Below are 26,293 nucleotides of genomic sequence, written 5' to 3' on the forward strand. Positions count from 1 at the left end.
CCTAACAAGTGTCCGAACTGTTTAAGAATAGTGTTGGGTCTGCTTTCATAGTATTTTTGTATAGGCTAAGAAATTATCTCTGAACTAGGTTGATCAATATCAAAAAGTATGCCAGTGAAGCAAACAAGGGTTAAGTACCAAAGTCTACAAGTGAAACTTAGGAAATCAATATTAAATGCTTTAAGACATAAATTTTTCTAAATTAGATAAAATACAATGATTTAGGAATCCATATTTGACCTAAAGATGGCGATCTTGCTCAAGCCCCTCCTTTCTCATCCATTTCATGTAGTGTTCGAGATACCATACAGTGATCGTGTCGAATGCATGGAAAACAAACCCTTCCACTGCGTGCGACCAATAGGGGTTGCACTGTCGGTCATAACCGATCCATCGCATGCTTGCTCTGTTGAACATCTCTGCCGATGGCACAAAGATGGGACGCTTCTTCAACATTGTCATCTTTGTAGCTGTGAAAAGGGGAACCTATCATAAGCATTACAAATTATGTCAGTTTTGACGGCCTTTATGCTGTACACAACTTGCATGAAGTTGTAATTCAATAAGTGAAGTTAATCCTCTTGTTTACACCAAAAAATCACCAAGTCCTTGTAATTAATATGACACCGATCTTGAATGAGTGCAAGGCTCGGTGTCAAGTACGATTTGGTTATTGATGAATTACCGATAACGGAAATATTTGTCAATAACCATTATGATTATCAATGACCATCATATGCAACTGTCGATATACGATGGCGATTGGTCGATGATTATCACTAAGTGTTTGATGTGGAATGAAGAAGGCAAAGTGAAGATGCCGATTGAAGATGAAAGATACCGATTGACGGTTAAGTCCAATGGCATTCAAAGAGTTGTAACCGCTTGTGGATAAGGTCAACATGCAATCATGGAGCCTAAAGTTTAGGAATTGCAATTGTAATAGTTTATAATCGCATGAAGAATGTTAACTCTATTTATTTTCGGTTACAATTGCAATCCCTTAACTTTGGGCTCAATAATCACTCGTCGACCTTATCAGCAAGCGGTTACAACTCTATGAATGTCACCGAACTTAACTGTCAATTAATATTTTCATCTTCAATTGGCATATTCACTTTGCCTTCTTCATTCCATGTCCAACACTCGGTGATAATCGTCGACCAATCGCCACCGTATATCAACAGCTAATCGATAATCAGAATGGTTATTGACAAGTATTTCCATTATCAATAATTAATCAATAACCAAATCATACTTGACACCGAGCCCTACACTCATCTAGATCGGCATCATGTCGATTACAAGACTTGATCATTTTTTTTTTGTGTAAACAGTGTGTGTAAAGAGATTTGTGATCATCAATACAAACTTATGTATTTTCTCAGTTTCAGTTTACCAATATATTTCAATTTCCAGCATTTGCATTTCTTTTCGTTTAGATTTAGTTGTTCTTATCCTTGTTACGCAATTCAAATCCCGTCCAAATTGTCACTGAACCGGATTTACAAAGAAATCAAAGATAAACTTAGGTCTTTCACTAATATCTGGAGAAACGCCTCTGATACGCGTGTATGAATCAATTGTTTATACAAGACTGAACACGTGTAATACATGTCTAGCTTTAATTAGCCAAGCTTGTAGTAGTATTAACTCAACTTGCAAGCACAGTCGCTACACATAGCTATGTACAATGTTTACCTCCATGAAGCTCACGGTTTCAAATCGATACTTGGGATAAAATGGAGAAACCAAGGTTTTCTATCTAATTCGATTTACATATTTTTCAGAATTTCCCGAGAGTAATAATCTTGGTGTAATTTACTCGGCTTAGATGCACATGGGGATTATTGTTGTTGTTTTTATTTTTGTTATTATTATCTTATAAGCATGGGAGTTACAAAAAGAATAAGGGGGGAACCGAGGAGCGTCGACGGTGGAAGACTAACGAGATAGAAAGAGGAAAAAAAAGATTTAATAAAAACATTGCTTACAAACAATCAATATTAGGCTTATGTAGCATTACTATTTCTGGGAAGACTCACAAGTGAAAGAGCAAAATTTATTGCGTGGAATGGCTTGAATGAAGAATAACTAATGATGCATCATGGACCAGCACTTTGTATTCTTAAGTTTTTGCTTGAAATGGGGACCAGCATTCAGGATGTGATCAGCAAGCACAAAGCACCAATTGTGTGACTTAAATGTAGTCATCATTTTTCTCAGAAAAACTCCCTACCCCACGCGCCAAAATGACAATGGCAAGAAATTCCTCTCTCTCTCTCTCTGAATGGCTCTACGTAAGAAATACCTTTCGCCAAAGGTTGATCTTCGATGTTTATTGAATCGGGTTTTGCAGCAATTCAGATGGGAAGTAGAATGCGTAACAAAGAACTATAACTAGTTACTCTAAAGGAAAGTACATGCAGGCATTGAAAAGATAAATTGATAAACTGAAAGATACATAGGTTTGTTGATGATTGTGGATACGGTCTAGAATGATTCACCATGGCTTATATAACCTATTACAAAATGTAACCGCTCTCAAGCGGTTAATATTTGAATTATAGGTTACAATTGTATCTCCACGATTTTAGGCTCCATGATCATGTTCCATGATTGCACATCGACCTTATCTATAAGCGGTTAAAACTTTTCAATGGTCATTGGACTCAACCACATCTCCATGATTTTAGGCTCCATCATTGCTCTCCATGATGGCACATCGATCTTCTCTACAAGCCACTATGGCTTCTGAATTGTCGCTGGATCTAACCGTCAATCCACATCGTTATCTTTGGTTTCTATCTCTAACACTTATTTAAATTTATATAAGGGCCAATCCTTAACCAGTTGTCATAGTATGTTAATAATTGTACAATGATCATCGATAAGCATTTTTGCTATCCATGACTCATCGATTGTATAATCACTTGACATCGATTTTTGTACCAATGTCATGTCAATTTAGAAGATTTGGTCATTTTTAAGTGTCAACATATGCCCCATTCTTTTAAACCTTCAAAAAAGGTAAGAAACCTTTTAAAAGCATGATCAGGTGTGTATCATCCCTCTAACCTTTTCCACTTCATAGTCTGACAGTTACTTTTTCTTACCCCTTGAAATCTGGACATGTTATAGCCGCATGCTTCACAAACCATTACCATTACAAACCGTCAAGATTTGAATCAGCATTTTCGAAACATTACCTCTTTTGGCATCATATATATCGTTGGCAATATCCTATTTTTATTTTTGCTTCTATTTGCCTTCCGTCTTCAACCTTGAGCCAAATCTTTCTTCTCTTCTCTTGCTTTGATTCCAAACCTCATTTTTGTTCATTCAGAACTTCCATGGCTCCTAAAACCCCCCACAATCTCATCTTCAACATACTTGTCCCATTTCAACAAGCTCAAGGAGGAAGACTATGACAAACATCTTCTCAAGCTCCTCAATGATTCAGAAAATTCCAAGCAGGTAATTTTGTGTCCCTGTTTAATAAATCAGGGTAAAGCTTGCATTTCTTTGATACCCTTAAAGGAAGATCAATAGGGGTTGACACACAATGCCAGTGCTTCGAAGCCCTATTTGGGTGATTGAATTGGAAATGACCAACAAAAATTGGAGCACGAAGAGTGAAGAGATCAAATTGGCAAATGGAGTGCTCACAGAAGAATCTAAGGAAATACTTGAATTGTGAAATTGATTTTGGTATAGGCCTCGAATGCTTATGTTATTGAATCGAGGCAAAAGGCGTGTCTTGCCAGAGTGTAGAGAAAGAAAATAAAGAGATGTCCAAGCTTGGAGAATCCATAAAGGACCAAAAGAAAACACTTGAGATATGTTCATGCATTGACAAGGATGCATGCGTAATTTTCCTATATAATACAACAAGGATGAACCGACCCAAAGCAAATGGGGCAAATTTGGGACTAAACCTAACGTCTAACGTGTATTTAGTGCTGACGTGGAATTGCCATATCAAAAGCCTTAACGTTAGACGTGGAAAAACTCCACAAAACGTCGTCGTTACTTGCTCGACTTGGGGGAATTAAGGCGTGCTTTTTACTTCTTCAATTCGCGCGACATTCCCTGCTCTGAAGATTGGGGATATTAGGACTTGCTTTTTGCTTCTTCAATTCTCGCTCAAAGAGAGATTCGCTCTTGACAACACAAAGTCGGAGTCAACGAGCTTCTCTGTCCTCCGCACGTTAGCCCCTCTCCGTGCGTTAGCCTCTCGATTCATTTCACTCGAAGGAATTAATCATAGACAGGAGGAATTCCTCTGTGAATCGACTGAATGATGGACAAAGCGTTCCGTCTCTTCCTATACAGGCTTGCGTTCGGTCACTTGGTGGAAAGGGTGGCAGAAACTGCGAACAAGCCTCGTGACAACCAGGTATTTGCTCTTCTGTTTCTTTTGTTCTTTTTGTTTCGCTAAATTTAACAGTCATCGTATCTAATGAAGTATATGTGCATTTGTCTTGTGTTTATTATTTTTTACAATTCTTGTTACGTGTATGATTCTAGTTAGAAGCTACATGTTGGAGGATTGTTGCTGTTGTTTCCTTGTGCCGCCTGTCAGTTAGCACATTTTATTGTTTCCTCGTGGTTGTCACCATCACCTCAAGTATTGCAAATATCAAAAGATGTGCTCAAAGTCCTCCGGTTCCTGAACAGAATTCAATCGCACGAGAATGTTGGTTGATTATTTTGGTAGCTAATCGTTCCCAGGATGTGAATTGTTGTTTAAGGTTCACTTCAATCAATGTGATGTGTTCGATATTGAACTTCTAGGTTGACCATCATTTTACTTGCAAGTTTTGCTCGTTGAAAATTGGAGTATACTAGGTTGAATCAGAAGCAACGGTGACTTCATTCAATTGTTGACTCTTTAATATTTTTTTTAATAATCAGTTTATGACTTTGCGTTTTTTAACATAATGAAAGTAGCAATGATGATAGCTCATTGGACTGGAGTGATAAAGAACCAAATATATCAGATGATGAAGAGTCTGTGACAAGGGAGATGATGAGAGAATTCGAAAAAGCAAGAATGGAAAGAGGAGCAGGAGAAGGCAGATGATGGTTAAGATTTAGTTATAGATTCCACCGATATTGTTTTATATGAAGATGAGGTAGCTGATGAAGATGCAGATTCTGATAATGAATCTATAAGTGGAACTCATATTGATGATCTTGAAGAAACCAGTGGCATATCGGGCCTAATTGTTAATAGGTAAGATCTTATATATGACCATCACGAGGAATTGTTTAGTCTAGGCATGAGATTTGAATCTCATGAACAGTTCAAGAATGATGTGAAAATGTATGCCGTAATTAATGGATTCGATATTTTTTGGCAAAAGAGTGAATATAAAAGAATGGAAGCGAGGTCTGTAAGAGGATGCGGTGAGAGGTTGTACAGCGGTTGAATTTAGAATAAGAAAACTTTTGTTTTAAAGAAAGTTAGATATCCCCATAATTGCAATAGAAGTCTAAAAAATAGGTAAGCCATTGTTACATGGCTTGTTCAAGAGTACATGCTTAAGATTAGAGCCAAACCTATTTACTCAGCTGTAGAAATGCAAGCAAATGCAAGAGAAATGCTTTCCCTAGCACTTAACAAGAAAAATGTTACAGAATTATATGGAAAGCTCTCAGTGATATAATGGGCCCGATAGAGGAGCAATATGATATACTGAGATCTTATTTCTTGTTAAAAAAAAATAGGTAAGCCATTGCTATATGGCTTGCTCAAGAGTACATGCCCAAGATTAGAGCCAAACCTACTTACTCAGCCGTAAAAATGCAGGCAGATGCAAAAGAAATGTTTTATCTGACACTTAACAAGAAAACTGTTATAGAGTTATATGGAAAGCTTTTAGTGATATAATGGGCCCAATAGAGGAGCAATATGATGTACTGATATCTTATTTGGTGGAGCTCAAGAGAGTTAGCAAGGATGGAACATTTGACATAGAAGTCTACCCAGCAACCAAAGTATTTGAGAGATTTTATATGGGTTTTGATGAGTTCTTCTTTTTTTGTTTTTGTTTTTTTGGTATGAGGGATTTGATGAGTTGAAACGGGGGTTTTTAGTAGGATGTATGCATGTCATAGGCTTAGATGGGTGCTTTCTTAAGACTGGATTAAAGGGTATGTTATTGTGTGTTGTATGACAAGATTACGATAAAATGTTTTCGATTGCTTGGGCAGTTGTGGAAATTGAGTCCGAGGTATCTTGGACTTGTTTCTCACCCTGTTATTCATTGACTTGAGCATGGATACGGGCGAGGGTTGGACATTTATCAATGATCAGCAAAAGCTGATATCTCATATTTTGTCTTTATTGGCTGTTACATTACAATAGTACAATTATTGATGTGATTTGTTTGTTTTTTATTAGCTGATTTTTTGGTTGCAAGGACTAATGAATGCAGTTTCATGCCTATCTTCGAAAGCAAAGCATCGAAATTGTGCAAAACTCATACTTAAAATGCTTGAAGGAGTAAGATTTATATTGATAGAGAGGATGGCAAAGAGAAATCATTTAATGGTGGATCGAATAGATCCAATTTGCCCAAGGATTAGAATGAAATTGGAGAAGACTAAGCTCGAGTCCATGTATGGTATTGCTAGACCGGCAATGGGGAATAACTTTGAGGTTCAAGTATTTCACAAAAGATTTTGACTAGACTAGGAAGACTTGTGCTTGTAGGCAATGGGATATACCTAGAATACCATGTAAACATGTCATATGTTGCATTAGTTTCATGAAGTTATAAATCAATGATTACATTGATGGCTGCTTCAAAAAAGATGCTCACGAGAGATGTTATCAATTTCCCCTCCTAGCTAGACATGGCCACGGGCCGGTTTCGGCCCGGAACCGGCCCGGTCAAACCCAGGCCCGGCCCGTTGATCGGGCCTGCGGTTCGGAACCGGAACTGGCCCGTGGCCTACGGGCCCGGTTCCGGTTCCAAATTATTTTTTTTTAAAAATAATAATGAAATTTTTTTTAAAAAAATTCATTATTTAATTTTTTTTTATAAAATAATTTGAACTCTAATTGCCATGCATTGTAAGTGCATTGATCTCTAATTACAATGCTTGGCTTGAGTGTATTAAACTCTAATTATAAGGCTTGGCTTGGGTTTTATACACAATGATTCTAATGCCTTTTCATTCCCATTTGATGTGGGACTCTCGGCTTGCCTTAAACACCTTCAATGTGAGACTCTTGGCTTGTCTTCATGCAAATGCCAAGAGTCCCAAATCGAATGGGAATGAAGAGACCATCAAAGGGGTTGTGTATAAAACCCAAGCCAAGCCATGAGCATGTGAAGTTGTATGCCTTTCATGGCTACAATCCTTTGCTAGTTAAGAGCAAAGGGTTCCACTGGACCACCTAGAACTGGACCGGACCAATGGTCCGGTTCCCGGTTCTATGATTTGCCGGTCCGGTTCCTAGTTCTAAAATTAAGGGACCGGTCTTACCGGTTCGGCTCCCGGTTCCGAGTGGAATCGGACCGAACTGGAAACCGATCACCCCTACAATTTACATTTTGATTACAATTTATATTGAATAATTCATTATTTCATAATTTTATAATTCATTATTTTTTTATTTCATAATTTATTTTTAAAAATTTTAAATTACGAACCGGAACCGGAACTGCTAGGGGCGGTTCCGGTTCCGGTTCACACATGGCCACGAACCGGAACCGCCGGTTCCGAACCGTGGCTATGTCTACTCCTAGCCATGAATGGACAACAAATGTGGCCCAAAGTTGGTGGTGAGCCAATCAAACCCCCATCTTATAGAAGGAAAAGAGGGAGAGAGAAGAAACACATAATCAATGACAAGAATGAACGAAGTAGTGATGGTAAGGAATTGATGAAAGTTTGAGTCCAAATGCAATGTTTAAATTGCCTTCAGTATGGGCATAACAAGAAAACATGCAAGAATTCTATAGCACCTAGGCCACCCAAAGTAATCTTTATTTGACAATTCTATAACTTTTAATTAGAACTTTTTTTTTGGTTGGGGGGGGGGGAGGGGAGCGTTGGTGTTTTTTGAGTTTTTTCACATGTAGACAAAAAGAGAGAGACCAAAGAAGGCCAACGGTGCGTAGGATAGTACATGGGCTAGTAGACCATCTAATGGGGACTCTGCTATCATCAGGAAGGAGAAAGCATAGGTTAGTGTTTTTAGCCACATTTTATTTTTGAAACACTTGTGTATGTTGTGATTAATGTTTTATGCTCATTTTGTATATTGAGGCTTGACAAGGATATGGACTTTTCATGTCTACAACCGGGAATTCATATTAAGGAGCAATATCTTTGTCTAATGTTTTATATGTATATCGAAAAGAAAGACAATTTCATATGTACAAATTTTTTGTTTACTACAGATGCCTGGTAGTGATAGAGTCATTGACAATGAAGTCCATCCTCTACAACAGACAAACAAGTGCAAGGAATGCTCAAGTTTGACCGAGCCAATCTTCAATTGATATCTCAGAACCTCCATGCCCCCAACAATTTGGAATAAGTGGTGGATTGTGAAATTGTTGATGCGAAAGCCAAGCGATCGAACAATAAAATTGACAGAATAAGAAAATAAATCGGACACCAGATTTACATGGTTCGATCGTAGTGACCTACGTCCACGGGGAGAGCAGCACGGAATTCCACTATAGATCAAGCGATACAACGGAGATTACAACCACACTCGAGTCACTCAAACACTCTAAGTGTTTCCCAAGCCCCAATTACACCCAATAGCTCACGCAGTGTTTAGCTCCACAATTCCTCACGAAATAATCTCTCAATCTCGCAAAAGAATTGTACATAAATCTTATCACAAGATTTAATCGCTACGAACACTTGAACTCTTGGTGTAATTCCACAAACAAACTCACGGAGATAATCCACAAGCACTCGACGAAACGGCGCTTCAATATTTTCTCCCTCTCTGTTATCGTCCAAGAGAGCAACCCCAAATATATATATGTTCGTAGTTCCATCGCTTGAAGGATTGTAACAAACCGTCAAAGATAGCCGCTGTACGTACAGGATAAGGAAACCGAATTCCAGTGAGTTTCGGTCAATCCAAACCGAATTCCAGTGAGTTTCGGTCAATCCAATTCAAGTTGACCGAATATTGTCCACACGTTGGACTTTCCAATTTCAAGTCCAAAGGCTGCAATATTTGAATATATGTTTGTCGATAATCTTTCCTTCTCTATTCTGCTTTGCCGATTCTAATTTGATATCAAAACAAAATAGGAAATATCCTATTCAAAATATTCAGACCTCCACACAACTAATTTCGAGTTGGGTTTCGTTTATCGGGCTCAAACTCGAGACATATTTTAACAATCTCCACATTGGCTCGATGTTTGAGCCAAGTCACAATCGCTTTGATAAAATCCGAATTTCGCTACTACTCTCCCACAGCCCCAATGGGCTCAACCGCCACAAATGTCTTTCAAGTTCAAGCCTCGCTTGAACTTCGCCATAGCCGTGGACCTCATCAGAATACCAACTCCACATGCACCTTTAACGGCTCCACAAGGATTTTCCGACACAACCTCCTCAATCGCAGATAAAGCAAAACCATCATTGCATCCATATCTATCGGGAGATCGAATACGTACCTTGTCAATATCAGCAGTTACAGCAACTGTTGGCTCAATAGGCTCCACCTCGCTACAAGTACCATCCGTGTCGATTACTTCGCTAGTACCCGCTACCTCAGGAGTTTCTGGTTGCAACTCCACTTCAAGCTGAACACCGTCCAGATCCGTATAAACACTGCTATTAACACTCCTAGCCAAAAGTACTGAAGACTCGTCAAATGTAACTTCTCTGCTGATAATAGGTGAATTTAATTCCGGGCACCACAACTTATAGCCCCGCTCACCTTGTGCATAACCTAGGAACATGCACTTCATTATCCTTCCATCGAGCTTACCATCACTAACTCGAACATAACATGGACAACCAAATATTCTAAAAGAACAGAATAATCAGCAACGTTACCTGACCACACTTCTTCGGGTGTCCGACATTCAATCGCAGTCGATGGGGATCTATTCTTCAGGTAGCTCGTCGTACTAAGCGCATCCGCCAGGAATCTCCTAGCCATACCAGCACTAGAGAGCATTTTATGGGCCGTCTCTAGTAATGGTTTGCTCATCAACTCTGCAACCTGTTGTGGTTCAATGGCACTAGTGCGGTGTTTCATTATGCCTTCCTTCATGCAGAATTCGTTTAATAGCTTTGAGCAAAACTCCATGCTACTGTCAGTCTGCACCTATTTGATCATTTTACCAGTCTTCTTTTCGATCAAAGCTCTCAACTGCATGATCCTGACAACATCATTAAACTTGTGCCTTAGCACAAACACCCAAGTCTTCCTCGAGGAGTCATCAACAACTGTTAGCATAAATCAGGCACTCTTCCTCGAAGGAAATCACGACAACCTGCGAACATCTAAGTGAATCAATTCTGCAATTCCCGTGGTTTCTCTGACAACCGTACTAAACTGCACTTTCCGCCGTTGATCTAAATCACAGCACCTGCATATATTCAGTTCGTTAGCCACATAACCACATAGCAAATTTCTTTCACTTAGAACCTTCAGGCTTCTCTCGCTAATGTGCCCCAAACGCATATGCCACAATTTAGACTCTCGAACCGATGCTTTCGACGTCTCCGCAGCGAATTCCGTCACTGTCTCACCTTGAAGCTCATACAGGCCACTATGCTTGATTCCTTTCATTATCACCATGGCACCTCGAAGAACTTTCAGAACTCCACCTTCTGAATAATATCGACACCCAGCTGAATCCAGGGCACTCAAGGAAATCAGATTTTTCTTCAACTCTGGAACATGCCTCACTCCAGTCAATGTCCACACGATATCATCATGCATTCTAATTCTAACATCACCAACACCAATAACATCGCATTCAGAATTGTTCCCCAACTGCACTTTACTACTATCCGTGCACTGATAAGTAGTAAACCAGTTCCTGTTTGGTGTAGCGTGAAAAGAACAACCAGAATCCATAATCCATCCGCCAAACAACGAATTATCAGTGACAGACAAGACATAATCAGCATCATCCGAATTACCATCAGCTATAGCTGCAACATCATCCGCAGAATCAACTCTAATTCCCTTACCCTTGTCGTTCTTCAGCTTAAGGCAATCCCTTCTAAGATGCCCCCTCTTGCCACAACTCCAACAGACAATACCACCAGTCCTAGACTGATTTCGTCTATTCGAGTTCATACTACTTCTGCTAACACGTGTACCAGTTCTTCCTCTATTTTCACTTACTAAAGCAGTAGATATATGTTCGCCAGATTCTCTTCTACGGATGTCCTCACTCAGAATTAAATCTCGAACACCATCAAACGTCAAACTTGTTGACCCAGAGGAATTACTAACAGCAGTAACAGTAGTATTCCAACTATCAGGCAATGTGGATAATAAAATCAAAGCACGTACCTCATCTTCAAAGTCAATATCAACTGAACTCAATTGACTAACGATCACAATGAATTCATTAATACGATCAGCAACTGATGCACCTTCGCTCATCTTCAAATTAAACAGACGTCGCATCAAATAAACCTTGTTGATTGCAGAAGGCTTCTCGTACATGTCCAACAGGGCTTTCATCAAACCCGCAGTGGTTGTCTCTTTCACGATGTTAAACGCGACGTTACGTGCCAACGTCAGCCGAATAACACCCAAAGCTCGTCTATCCAGCAATTCCCAATCAGCTTGCTTCATCGTCTCTGGCTTCTCTCCAAACAAGGGCAAGTGCAGTTTCATCTGATATAGATTATCCTCAATTTGCATCTTCCAGAAACCAAAATCTTTCCCATCAAATATGTCGATTCTCACTTTTCCTTCTTCTATCGCCATCGATTCGCTTCAACTCAGCCAAGCCAGGCTCTGATACCAATTGTTGCGAAAGCCAAGCGATCGAACAATAAAATTGACAGAATAAGAAAATAAATCGGACACCAGATTTACGTGGTTCGGTCATAGTGACCTACGTCCACGGGGAGAGCAGCACGGAATTCCACTATAGATCAAGCGATACAACGGAGATTACAACTACGCTCGAGTCACTCAAACACTCTAAGTGTTTCCCAAGCCCCAATTACACCCAATAGCTCACGCAGTGTTTAGCCCCACAATTCCTCACGAAATAATCTATCAATCTCGCAAAAGAATTGTACACAAATCTTATCACAAGATTTAATCGCTACGAACACTTGAACTCTTGGTGTAATTCCACGAACAAACTCACGGAGATAATCCACAAGCACTCGACGAAACGGCGCTTCAATATTTTCTCCCTCTCTGTTATCGTCCAAGAGAGCAACCCCAAATATATATATATATATATATATATATATATATATATATATATATGTTCGTAGTTCCACCGCTTGAAGGATTGTAACAAACCGTCAAAGATAGCCGCTGTATGTACAGGATAAAGAAACCAAATTCCAGTGAGTTTCGGTCAATCCAATTCAAGTTGACCGAATATTGTCCACACGTTGGACTTTCCAATTTCAAGTCCAAAGGCTGCAATATTTGAATATATGTTTGTCGATAATCTTTCCTTCTCTATTCTGCTTTGCCGATTCTAATTTGATATCAAAACAAAATAGGAAATATCCTATTCAAAATATTCAGACCGCCACACAACTAATTTCGAGTCGGGTTTCGTTTATCGGGCTCAAACTCGAGACATATTTTAACAATTGTGGACCAAAAGATGCTAGTGGATGTTCAGTGCTTGCTGTTACATGAGGATATTTTGTTGGAGATTGAAAAGTGCTAATTTTTATGTGTTTTTGTAAGTGGATTTGGCCATGTACTATGTATCTGGTCCGTGGATTTGGTAATTTTGAGTTCAATTTCTAACCCTGGAGTTTAGCATCAGCATTTTGTAAAATTGTCCAGCAACTTTCTGCGCCTTGTATTATCGCTTTTGGCAGGAAAATTAGTAAATTCTATTGTGAATATACTACATGTGATGTTTTTGTATAAATTACATGCATGGTGTGGAATTTTGGAGAAGCTGCGTTAAAATCGCTACGAATGTGAGTGTCAAAAAAATAAATAATAGAAATTGTTGCAAGTTCTCCTGATCAGATTATCAACTTGATGCTGAAGACATAAGCAAAATGCATTTATGAATGGAACATTAGTTTCACAAGGCTTGAGTAACCTTTTCTCTGTGATCTTCCATTTATGAATGGAACATAAGCAAAATGCCGCCGCTTTGACCTTCGCCACCACTCCGCCATTTGCGGAGACTGCTTCTTGGCCGTCATCTATCGCCGCAATCATCCGGGCGTGCTTCAACCGAGACTCTCCTATATTCGGCTCCACCATCTAAAAACTTCAAGCAACATTTTTCCAATCACTATTCACGTTAGGCCTTCCTCACGGCTTCATATGCTCATCTCACATCCCAGAGAAGACTGAGCTCGAGAGTCCCCCACTCTCGGCATCCCCCATTTTCAAAGCTCAAGATATCGTTTTTTTGGGCTTTCGGACGTAAATTCATTCGGCTTGTTGTGATTTTTGCTGCGAAAGAATCGACCTTGACTTTTCACAATTTCTCTACTTGCAATGCTACCGATGGTCACATGCGCTGTTCAAGCTCCTGCGTCATCGCAGAATCCTATGGGGGTGGTCATCACGAAGTCTGGTAGTGGAGCGATGGAGATAGAGATGTTGAAGATGATGAATATAAAGAGAAGAGAGTGTCAACTGTCAAGTAGCTATCACTGTCATCATTTGACATCGATGCCGTCTTGACGAAGGTTGCTCTGTTTCGTCCTACTTTACTGTCAAAAGAGCCTAAACCGCTTTGCACTCGTTCAATCCTCTTTCGCCGATGCCGAGCAACAATGACGACACCTACCCTAACCTTAGTGACCTAGTTTAGTCACTGTTCGTACTCAACGTCTCTGTGCTTTACCCCTTTTGTTCGATGAGCAAACAAAGATGGGGACGAGCACGGGGAGAGATGGAGGGGCAACGGCTAGAAGAGGGACCTAGAGGTTATTGGAGACAACCCAAAAATTGATTTGAAGCGCGCAATAGTCATGGTTGTCATGACCGTCACACCGGAAGTCATGGCCACTGCGAGCTTCATGGCTCAAAACTCCAGCGGCCATGGCCACCGCGTGAGCCCGAAGCTCAAGCAGCAATGGCCATAGCAAGCTTACAACTTGAGCGGCCATGGCCGCATCTCTTTCAGTTTTTCTCAACTGAGGCCGCAGCATTGTGAGGGCAACGGCTGGCAGAGGAGTGAGACGCCAAGGAGGGATGAGGCAAAATAGTAACGGGATGAAGGGTTGTCTTTTTTTCTTTTTTCTCCTTTAGTTTTTTTAATGATGTGTGACATGGCAATTAAATTACATGTCAGCATGTACACATAGATGTCATGTCATATAATAATGGCTGCATGGACGGCATGTTGACGGCAGGACATATTTGGGACTCGAGTAAAAGTTGGAAGTTTTTCTTAAGACAAAAAAAAAAGTTCGGAGCAAATTTGGGACTAAACTTAAAGTTCGGGGTTTTTATATGGAATTAGGCCATTCGACACCTTATTATGCTCGTGCAAATGGACAAGTCAAGGCTTCGAATAAAACCATAGTTAATTTCATTTGAAGGCAACTTGAAGAGAATCCCATTATTGAAGAAAATCCCAGGGAATGAAATTCTCTTTTGTCGACCGTGTTATGGGCTTACCAAACATAAAAAAGATCGAGTACAAGAATAAGTCGTTACATGTTAACATATGGCCAAGAGGCTATCCTTCCATTAGAAATCACAATCTAGTCATTGAGAGAGAATACCGAGTGATATTCTAAACGAAGATTATTATAAGTTGATGGATATGAATCTCAACTAGTTAGATGAAGATGGGGGCGTGAGGGCATTGCCACGATCGATAAATAAAGATTAGTGACTGACGTGATAAGTGGTAATGCTTATCGATTGATAGACATCGATGGGAAAGAATTGCCACGACCAACAAATAAAAACTATCTCAAGATATATTATCCAACTATGTGGGAGATACAAGAAATGCAAGAAGAACGAAAAGAAGAACCAGAAAACGAAATATCACAAAAACTCGCCGTCAAAATGGGTGCATTGATTCAAAATAAAATACTTTAAAGTTTTAACTAGTTACACAAAATCAACATGTCATTTTAGAGCGCTAACAAAGGTGGACAGACATGCTCCCTTCCATTCATTTTCTTGGTTACATTGATATTGGCTGGAGGCATATGTTTGAACTAAATGAGACAGATGGTAACACTCTTCATTAAGTTTATCAGACAGGGGTTGCTACTCTTCCAGAAGTTGACTACCGTGCACCACGAGAATTTGATGAACTTGAATCTCATGATCGAGGTTGTTTAAATTCTTTGAGATCCTTTCCCTCTCTAGCGTTGGTCTGGCAATTCCCTTTCTATCTTGAGCCAAGTATTGAGATTTTTCAGCCGGATCACAAGCCTCTTCCTTTCCTGCACGACTTGGAATGTTCTTTCTCGGCCTGTTTGAAAATTTTACTCCGACCCTTGAGAACCTTCCTTGCATGATAGGCTTGTTCCTTCTTGTCCCAGTACTCATCCTCGAAGGATTATAGTGTGTTTATCTCTTTGCTATTGGACTTGAAGGCTTCTAAGCCATAAACAAAAAGAATTGCAAACTCTTCATATTCCTCTTGGAACTTGGTATTCTTGGTATTAATAACGGGCTCCAAGTCCGCCAATAATACTCTTATTTTCTCTTCCACGGAGATTTGAAATGATGTAAGGATATTTGAAGGAGAGAAGATGGAATAACCTTTCCATCAAGATATGATCTCGACAACAAAAGGAGTATCATTAGGGGGAAGAAGATGAAAACATATTGGATATGATTTCGGACTTCAAAGATCATAACTTCCACATCTTTAACGTTCAACTCGTCTTCAACTTACTTTCTTCTAAGTCCAAAATCATATTCAATATGACTTCTTCTTCTTCTCCACCTCTCCCTATTGATGCTCCTTTTGATAAGACCATATCTTGATGGAAAAGTTTCTTCGATCTCTTCTCCTTTAAATATCCTTACATCATTTCAAATGTTGATGTTAAAAAGGAGATGAGGGTATTATTGGTGGACTTAGAGTGCGTTGATAATACTGAAAAATCCTGAATTCCCGGAGAAATATGAAGAGTTTGCAACTCTTTTTGTTTATGGCTTAGAAGCCTTCAAGTCCAATAGCAAAAAGCTTCCAATCCTTCGAGAATGAGTACCGGAACAAGCCTATCATGCAAGGAAGGTTCTCACAGGCCGGTCATAAAATTTTTTAACATGCTGAGAAGGAACATTTCAAGCTCATGATGGAAAGGGAGATGCATGTGACCAGGCTGAACAATCCCGATACTTGGCTTGAGATAGAAAGGGGAATTGCCAGACTAACGTTGAAGAGGGAAACTATCTCAAAGAGGTCGAACAACCTTGATCATAAGATTCAAGTTCATCACACCCTCCTGGCGTATGCTAGTCAACTTCCGGAAGAGCAACAATCCCTATCTAATGAACCTAATGAAGAATGTGATCATCTTTCTTCTTTAGTTCAAACATGTGCCTGTATCAAATAGCAATGTACCCAAGAAAATGAACTGATGGAAGCATGTTTATCCACCTTTGTTAGTGCTCTGAAACGGCATGTTGATGTTGTGTAATCCGCTAAAACTTTAATGAAGTATTTCTTTTTGAATCGATGCACCCATTTTGACGTTGAGTTCTTGTGATATTTTGTTTGAAAGTTCTTCTCATTCATCTTGCATCTCTCACACAATTGGATGATATGTCTTGAGGTACTTTCCATTTATTGATCGTGACAATTCTTTCCTATCAATGTCCATTAATCAATAAGCGTTGCTACTTAACACGTCACTCACTAAATAGGGTCCTTCCCATGTAAAAGAATATTTGCCAAATCTTTCATTATCTGAATTTATCGGCAATATAATCTTCCAAACCAAGTCACCAACATCAAACTGTTTTAATTAACATGTTTGTTGTATGCTTTGGTAACTTTTTTCTTTTGAGCGATGACACTATCTAACACCGACGCCCTATCTTCATCCAACTCATCAAGATTCACATACATCATCTGATCATAATCTTTGTTTAAAATATCACTCTATATTCTAACTCTCAATGACTGGATTGTTATTTCTAATGGAAGGACAGCCTCATTGCCAAATGTTAACATGTAAGGGGGGATGGCTTTAGTAATTCTTATGCAGTTTCAACCATGCCTCCGCATCTCCAAAGTTTTCAGCTCCACATCTTCAAGTTGCCACCACATCTTGTCTCCAAGTAATTGCTCGTTCAAAGTCGCACCTTGATTCTCCACGTTTATTCGCAGCCACCCTGACTCTCGACCTTATTCCTTCAAATTCTCCTTCTAATCACGATCTGTTGTGCTCCATTATCTTATCCGCAAGCAATTTCAAATTCGAATGCCACTATGCCTAAACTTCGCACCCACTTTGCTCACAAAATGGTTAGTTCTCAGATAATTTATTGTCCAGTTGTCAATTGATGCCTTTGAATCGATATCTTTGCCTTTTCTAGCATTTGGTATCGTATATCGATAACTGATCATGGTTATAGATAAGTATGACCATCGGCAAGAAATCATGTGACCAATATGGCCATCGTTAAGGACTCGTGTAGTCAGTATCTTGCCGATGCCACCTCACTTGGTCTCAGGTCATATGCTTACCTAAATTGATCTCATGTCGATTATGATGACTTGGTTAATTTTTGTGTAAACAAGAGAGGGATTCACAATCATCAACAAAAACTAGGTTTCTTTCAGTTTATCATTTTATCTTTCCAGTTCCTACATTTACTTTCCTTTAGAGTAATCAATTCTAATTCTTCATTACACATTCTACTTCTTGACCGAAATGCCACGGAAGTCAATTCAACAAAAATCAAAGATAACATTCAATGAAAGGTATTTCGTCATGTGGAGCCATTCCCGGCAAAACAATATCACAATATGCAAAATATGTTCTCTTATTAACACATACTTACGCTTTCCTTAATCATGCATAAGGTTTCCTTTTGTATTGATATCTGTTAGAACATGTTGTATAGTTTTGTAGGTTTTCCTTTACATCTCTTCGTTCTCTTTGGTCCCACATAGGAAGAATGCTAGGCTCCTTTACTCCTCTAAGCCTATATAAAGGCTTCTCATGTACATTGTTTCCTACACCATTATAAGAGAATAAATACCATTCTCTTTTAATCTTTTTTTCTTATCATGGTATCAGAGCCAAGATCATTGTCTTGAAGAGTATGCTCTGCGGTTGCCATCAATTGGATCTTCCGCATCAGAAATTAAGACAATGAGCTCATTATCTTTTAAAGTATGCTCTGCGGTTGCCATAAATTGGATCTTCCGCATCAGAAATTAAGATAATGAGTTTAGGGCTTTTGGGCCATCATCCTTGCTCGTTCTAATCAGCGCTTCTTCTTTCTCGATCCTTTCGATCACCTCAATCCATATTTCTAGCTTTGCTAGTGATTTCTTTTTCTGTCGTTATAGGTGATTCTAGTGACCGTATTGACGTCAAACTCGATGGTTCAAACTATTCTCTTTGGAAACCATCGGCAATGGCAGCACTTGTTTACCGCGACTTGTTTGAGCATGTTGAGGGACTTTGTCCTTGTCCTGGTGCTCTTAAAAGTGAATCATCTGATGAAGTTGCGAAACATGCCGCTGAAATTCGAGCATGGAATGTTGCTGATCGAAAGGCATGGCTATCATTTTTGGTTCCATTGATCCTGCTCTTCGCCCACAATTTTCTAATGTTGTTGAGGCGAAAATTTTATGGGATCAGCTTATGTTCACCTAGACAGGGGACATTCGAGTTTATCAGTTGGAGCAAGAAGTTTACAGTGCTACGCAAGGGTCTCGCTCTATTCGAGATTTCTACAATTACATGCACTCACTTTGGAGTCAACTGGATATTCTTGCTCCTATTCTCTGCCCATCATGCCTGAACTGTACTCGGTGTCCATCTACTCGACTTCAGACTCAAGATAGGCACCGTCTACATTCTTTTCTTATGAAGCTCGGCTCTCCCTATGAAGGTGTTCGCAGCCAACTTCTTCACCGCTCTCCAAGACCATCCCTCCTTGACGCTGTCAAAGAATTACAGTCTGAGGAAACTCGTCTTGGTCTTCTTTCCTCCTCGGCAGTTTCTGATTCAACTGCTATTTTGGCTGCTCCACCACGTGTTCCGCCTACAGTTTTGGCTGCTCCACCACGTCCTTCGCCTACTCGTGGTCCTCGCCGCCTTTCATGTACGTATTGTCATCGTCCTGGTCATGATGAGTCACATTGTTGGAAGAAGAGGAATGCTTCACGCCTTTCTGCATCACCACGAGTCACTACCGCATCTCCAATCTCTCAACCTATTACTCTGGTTTCTCCCTCTACGGATGACCGTATTGCTGCTCTTGAGGCCCAACTTGCCCGTTTGAGTCCTTCTCTGCCCAGGTCTTTTCCCGATTCTGGTACTTCTACAACTCTCTCATCTGCTGGAAGCACCCGCTGCAGCTACTCCACCTTCGCGTGATATTTCTACTACTTAGGTACTTGACTCAGGAGCTGCTAGACATATGTCTACTTCCGCTGTTTTTCTCACTAAGCTCTCTGAACTCAAGCAACCAACACATTTCTTTACTGCTAATGGTTCTCCTCTACTAGCTACCCGATAGGGTACTCTTACCGTCTCTGAAGATTTCAATGTCCCTGATGTGTTACATGTTCCCTCTTTGGCTCTCAATTTATTATCTGTTGGACAACTCACTGATACTGGATGTACTGTAAGCTTTACAAATAGCTCTTGCTTTGTACAGGATCGTTTGAGTGGCAAGATGATTGGCAGGGGCAGTAGACGGGATGGACTTTCTATTATGCAACATCTCTATCTTCCAACTTCCTCTCTTCCTCATCCTATGTTGGCTACCCTCGATCTTGTTCGGTGGCATCAGCGTCTTGGACATATTCCGTCTTCTCATCTCACCGTCATTCACCAATAAGGTGCTTTGGGTCCTATTTCTTTTGGTAGTCTTCCTCCATGTTCTATCTGCCCTTTGGCCAAGCAATCTGCTAAGCCTTTTCCTGTTAGTAACTCTAGAACTAGTGCGATCTTCGATCTTGTTCATTCTGATGTTTGGGGTCCTGCCCCGCTCTCTTCCAAGAGTGGTTTCAAATATTATGTATCTTTTATTGATGATTATTCTCGTTATACATGGGTCTATCTTATGCGTCAACGTAGTGATTTCTTTACCATCTATCAGTCTTTTACTTCCATGGTTTCCACACAATTTAATACAAAAATCAAAGTTTTCCGTTCAGATTCAGGGGGAGAATATCTCTCTGGTGTCTTTCGTTCCCTCTTAGCTAGTGATGGTACACTTCCTCAGTTATCTTGTCCTGGGGTTCCAGCTCAAAATGGAGTTGCTGAACGCAAGCACCGTCATATTCTAGAGACCACTCGAGCTCTCTTACTTGGCACATCCGTTCCCACTGAGTTCTGGGCTGAGGCTCTTCTCACGGCTGTTCATCTAATTAATCGCCTACCCTCATCTGTTCTCCATCAAGACACCCCGTTTCAGCGTCTCTACTCTCGACCTCCTAGCTATAATCATCTTCGAGTTTTTGGATGTACTTGTTTTGTCATTCTTCCACTCACTGAACGTACAAAGCTTACCGCCCGCTCTATCCCATGTGCATTATTGGGTTACAGCACTGAGCACAAAGGTTATCGTTGTTATGACCCAAATGCGCGACGTGTATGTATTTCTCGTGATGTTACGTTTCATGAACACATCCCTTTCTTTTCAACAAATACTACACCTCATGTTTCGTCTCCTGTTCCATTTATGGATTTTCCTGTTGATCCTCTACCTGATCCTTCTAGTCCCTCTTCTACATCGGATCTAGATATATTGCCACCTTCTCCATCTTCACCTATCCCTTGTGCTGCACCTCCTGCTGTATCTGCCCTCGACGATTCTGCACAACTAGAGCCACGCCGTAATCCTCCTCGAGATCGGCGTCCACCTGCCCGGTATGTTGCTGCTACTTCTTATTCTACTGAGTTTGGATCCTTTTTAGCTGCTGTTCATGCTGTACAAGAACCTAATAGTTATCGCGAGGCAGTTCAGCATGTAGAATGGCACCAGGCTATGTCTGAGGAACTCTCGGCTTTGGAGAGTACTGGTACTTGGGAGCTTGTGAATCTTCCTCCAGGTCGCTCCCTCGTATCTTACCAATGGATATATAAGATTAAGACTCGTTCTGATGGCAGTATTGAGCGTTACAAAGCTCGTCTGGTTGCTCGAGGTTTCTCGCAAGAGTATGGTATCGACTATGAGGAGACCTTTGCTCCCATAGCAAAGATGACATATGTCCGTGTTTTATTAGCTGTTGCTTCAATTCGCAGTTGGTCTCTCTTTCAGCTTGATGTGAAGAATGCTTTTCTTCACGGTGATCTTCAGGAAGATATCTTTATGCAACCTCCGCCTGGTCTTGCTCATACCTCTGGACAGGTTTGCCACTTGCGACGGGCTCTTTATGGTCTCAAACAGGCCCCTCGTGCTTGGTTTGAGAAGTGCAGTGATGCTATTCAGTCTGCTGGTTTCATTCAAAGTGAGGCTGATCATGCTATGTTTGTTCATACCTCTTCTTCAGGCTGCACTATTCTTCTTCTTTATGTTGATGATATGGTCATCACCGGAAATGATCGTGACCATATTGAGCATACCAAGCGGCACCTTCAGCAACATTTTGCCATGAAGGATCTAGGACCACTGCGCTATTTTCTTGGGCTTGAGATTGCTCGCAGTTCACGTGGTATTCTCATTTCTCAGCAGAAATATACCGCTGATATTCTGTCCAGGGCTGCTCTATCAGATTCACGTACTGCTGCCACTCCTATTGAGCTCAATCAGAAGTTTTGCCCAGACGATGGAGAACCTCTTTCTGATGTCACCCGCTATCGAACCTTGGTTGGCAGTCTTATTTATCTTACTATCTCCCGACCCGACATCGCCTATGCTGTTCATGTTGTCAGTTAGTTTGTTGCTGCTCCTCGAACAACTCATTATGCGGCTGTTCTAAGGATTATGCGCTATCTTCGAGGCACTTTATCGCGTTCCTTATTTCTACCATCCTCTTCTGCTCTCAAGTTGCGTGCCTATTCTGATGCTGATTGGGCTTCCAATGTCACTGATCGCAAATCTATCACTAGTTATTGCATTTTTCTTGGCGATTCACTTATTTCTTGGCGTTCCAAGAAACAACATATTGTCTCACGCTCCTCTACAGAGTCCGAGTATCGTGCTATGGCCGACACTACTTTTGAGATTGTTTGGCTTCGCCGCTTACTTGCTAATATGGGAGTTTCACTTCTGGATCATACTCCTCTGCATTGTGACAACAAGAGTGCCATTCATATCGGTGCAAATCCAGTCTTTCATGAGCGTACCAAACATATTGAGATCGATTGTCATCTGGCTGGTCATCGTCTCCAAGCTCACATTATTTCACTTCCTTTTGTTGGAACTGAGAATCGACTTGCCGATTGTTTTACGAAGGCTCTTACATCACAACGATTTAAATTTCTTCTTTCCAAACTCTCGTTATTTGATCCACCTTGAGTTTGAGGGGGGTGTTAGAACATGTTATATAGTTTTGTAGGTTTTCCTTTACATCTCTTCTTTCTCTTTGGTCCCACATAGGAAGAATGCTAGGCTCCTTTACTCCTCTAAGCCTCTAAGCCTATATAAAGGCTTCTCATGTACATTGTTTCCTACACCATTATAAGAGAATAAATACCATTCTCTTTTAATCTTTCTTTCTTATCAATATCGACTTATACAAACTGAATATTTAAGTTTTAAGCTAGTTTACGAATGAGTGATTACTAAATGTAAACAAATCGATCAATAGCTTTCCCTTGCGTTTAGGCTGACTTTTCTACTATGATGTCATCTAAAGTTCAAACGCAAAACAATTGCCCAATCATCACACAATATATACACAAATTGAATAGAGGTTGAAGGTTGATCATTCACCCACATATATGCACTGAAAAAGTTTGACATCTATCTAAGCATTCTATAACAAATGATAACACATGTACCTGGCACTGAATATCGATCCCTTGGTCCTTGTACTCAAGAACGACGCTTTTTGAGAACATTGCCATAAAACTGTGATAAATAAATAAAACACTATGTGCAGTTAACATATGTATGCATGAAACCTCAGTTCATGAAAAATAAGAGTAATGATTCCTTAAGTAGTTACTTAATTAGTATCGTAATGTGTCAGGATCGCTTATTAACATATTCCTAAAAAAATTTATATACTTTCCCCAATATTCGAAGACTAACAAATGCAATGGATGTTAGTATATGTTACGTGGTGAAAAAAGATACATAGGAGTATGGATGATACGAAACTTACGCTTTGGTTGAGGAACACAAGGTTTGAAGAGGAAACGAAGAGACGTAAACGGTGGAACCAGAGCCAATATTCACAATCGCTCCTCTCTTCTTCTTCAACATTCCATCGATTACTCCCTTCGTTACCCACACCGCTGCGTGCACATTCACTCTCAATATGCACTCCATCGATTCATCATCCACTTCGTGAAAGTACTTCGCATATGGATGACCGTAAGCCGCTCCGGCATTATTCACCACCACCCCAACATTGAGCCCCTCGGTCGCCTCCGCAACCGCGGCCTCTATTTCCAATCCACTCAGCTTTGCTAAGTCAGCGACTACGGTCTTGACCTGGAGAAAGGGCAAAAGAACACTACAAGTGCCATAACTTGTGTACGGCGCTCACTTTGGTGCCATAAGTTTTTTTTGGATCACTTTAGTGCTAAAATTTTTGAAAACGATCACTTAAGTGCTAAAATTTTTGAAAAACGATTGCTTAAGTGCCAACTCCGGTGCCGTACACAATTTTTCGCCGGAAATCCGACGTGGCATTTTTTATTAATTTCTGAAGCGACGTGGCTCGCGGAGGCTCGCCGGAGATTGGCACTTAAGTGATCGTTTTTCAAAAATTTTAGTCGAAGTGATCCAAAAAACTTATGACACTTAAGTGATCGTTTTCCTCCGACTTGGCACCAAAGTGATCCGAAAAAAAGTTATGGCACCAAAGTGATCTTCGTACACGAGTTATAGCACTTATAGTGTCCTTTTGCCCTGGAGAAAGTATCTTGTCAATTGTAAATTCCCTTATTAGGCATGACATGCAATCACTTTGTTAAAGTAAACAGGTATTATGTTCGTTATATCACATTCTTAATTTAACAAGCACAATAAGATAGTTTCTGACCTGGATCTCTTTTTCGTATCTCTGCATCAACTCGCTCAAGGTGGCTTCGAGCTTATTAGGATTTCGACCCACGAGCACGAGGTTGAGGCCCTTGGACGCAAGCTCGAAGGCTAGGGCTTTCCCGATGCCGTCGGTGGGGCCGGTGACGACAGCCCACAAGCCGTACTCGCGCAAGTTCTTCGGCTTCTTAAGGAATGTGGCATGAAGCCATCGTACGAAGACGAGCAGGTTTTTGAAGATCGAGATGAACCCTAACAGGGCGGCCGCCGTGATCATCAAGTCCTCAAGTTCCATTGCTTTGCGCGTGTTGGATAAGAACTTGAGATAGCAAAACGGCTTGGGTTTTTTCATAGATAAAGGCTATCCAAGTCGGTATGAACTTTGTTTGCTTCCCGAGAAGACTGTTTTTACTCCGTTTCATATGGATTTGAACGAATAAATTATCTGCCCTTTTGATATTGATTTGCCAAGATTTCGCCATCTCGTGAATCCTAGAAGCAAGGGAAAATCTACATTAAATGCGTTTACCAATTGACTGTTTCGCCATTCAATTTGGGTAGCCAGAGAAGATCTCGGCAAGTATCTTTTTAGTTACTACTTTTGTTGAAAAAAAATCCCCAAGTTTGTCTGCGTGTAAATCTATAAAATTACTCAGTCAAACACTAGAACCTATGCTACTTTTAGTAGAACTTAAAAAAGTTTCCCTAAAATCACTTGTTAAGCTTCCTTAAATACGTTTTGAATTTTTTTGCTAATTAAAGATTTTCGCGCAAGCAGTCTTATCCATCCTTGCATTGTTGATTATATTTATGCGCTTTCTCAAATCATTAGTATATAAAGTAATTACTCTTAAAGTAATTAGCCTTCCTTAAAATTGTGTACTTCTTCACTTTACAAAGTGTCTTGAAAAGTATTTTCCTGTCCCTAATATGCTTAATTAGTGTACAGGGATACTTGTAAACAAAATCCTTGTTTTTGGAGTTTAAGTCATTCACAAGAAGGTATAATAATCTTTATTTAATTCTCCTTTCTATGAAAAATAAACTCAACCTGAGACAATAAAAAAAATGACATTGGTCGTCTTTTTTTTTCCTAAGAAACCAGAAAATAGTGGGGATTGTTATGACACAGTGCACTTGAACATGCTTAGATTTTGGTTCACGAATATTTATGCGGTCCATAAATTTTAATTCTCAATATATTCTTATGTATTAAAGTCCATTGATTATCGAATTTAAAGTTATATTGCCTTTTTGAGTGTGAAATTGTCATAGCTTTTTTTAATATTATAATTGATTAATTAGGAACAAGTTTAATAGAGAAAGACAGGCTCAAAGGAAAAAAGCGATTGTATTGTCAAAGGTTGTAATAAGCTGGGTTCATAAATGCTTAATTAGGATACAAAATTAGGGTTCCATTCTGTATCCTAATTCGCAGCAACCATTGAAAACCTTAATTAGGCAAAGTTAGTAGCGAAACCTAATTCTGTGTGTCCTCATTTCAATTTGTAAAGTCTATCATGAACTCCATACACCAAATTCTATGTTTGGAAGAGCCTTGACAGGTAAGGGTGTGTATGGTAACATTTCTGATCCCGAGAACATTTTCTGTTTAGAATTTTTTTTTTCTATATGAGGAGGTTGATTGTAAATCTTTGGGCATTACAATAGATAGGTGCATGGGTCTATTTAGCTTTCGGGTGTAGGGTTTAGGGTGTATGACACAGAGTGTAAGGTGTAGGCTTTTGGGTTTACGATGTAGATTATAGGGTACAGTGT

At 40.0% G+C, this 26,293-nt stretch overlaps 1 protein-coding gene across 1 annotated transcript; it reads right to left on the reverse strand.

The window, feature by feature from the left end:
* Positions 1-240: 240 nt before the first annotated feature.
* LOC115680723 (very-long-chain 3-oxoacyl-CoA reductase 1-like) lies at positions 241-24,809 on the reverse strand. Its single transcript, XM_056309109.1, has 4 exons — positions 24,516-24,809; positions 23,631-23,962; positions 23,305-23,374; positions 241-486 (listed from the first exon to the last, which is right to left on the reverse strand). Exons 1-4 carry the CDS (start codon positions 24,807-24,809, stop codon positions 241-243), a joined length of 942 nt encoding a protein of 313 aa, XP_056165084.1.
* Between the last annotated feature and the right edge of the window lie 1,484 nt (positions 24,810-26,293).

Source organism: Syzygium oleosum, unplaced genomic scaffold (genome assembly GCF_021117445.2).
Source record: "Syzygium oleosum isolate NSW1041296 unplaced genomic scaffold, Sole_v2.1 Sole_v2.01, whole genome shotgun sequence".
Lineage (NCBI taxonomy): Eukaryota > Viridiplantae > Streptophyta > Magnoliopsida > Myrtales > Myrtaceae > Syzygium > Syzygium oleosum.

What these genes read in the sequence shown, in the direction of transcription:
- LOC115680723 (XM_056309109.1), bottom strand. Translation starts at nt 24,809, where the DNA reads ATGGAACTTGAGGACTTGATGATCACGGCGGCCGCCCTGTTAGGGTTC. An exon ending in TTGTGTTCCTCAACCAAAGC is followed by an intron (nt 23,375 to 23,630) that starts GTAAGTTTCGTA and finishes TATTTATCACAG; the next exon opens with TTTTATGGCAATGTTCTCAA. An exon ending in GGATCGATATTCAGTGCCAG is followed by an intron (nt 487 to 23,304) that starts GTACATGTGTTA and finishes TGCTTATGATAG; the next exon opens with GTTCCCCTTTTCACAGCTAC.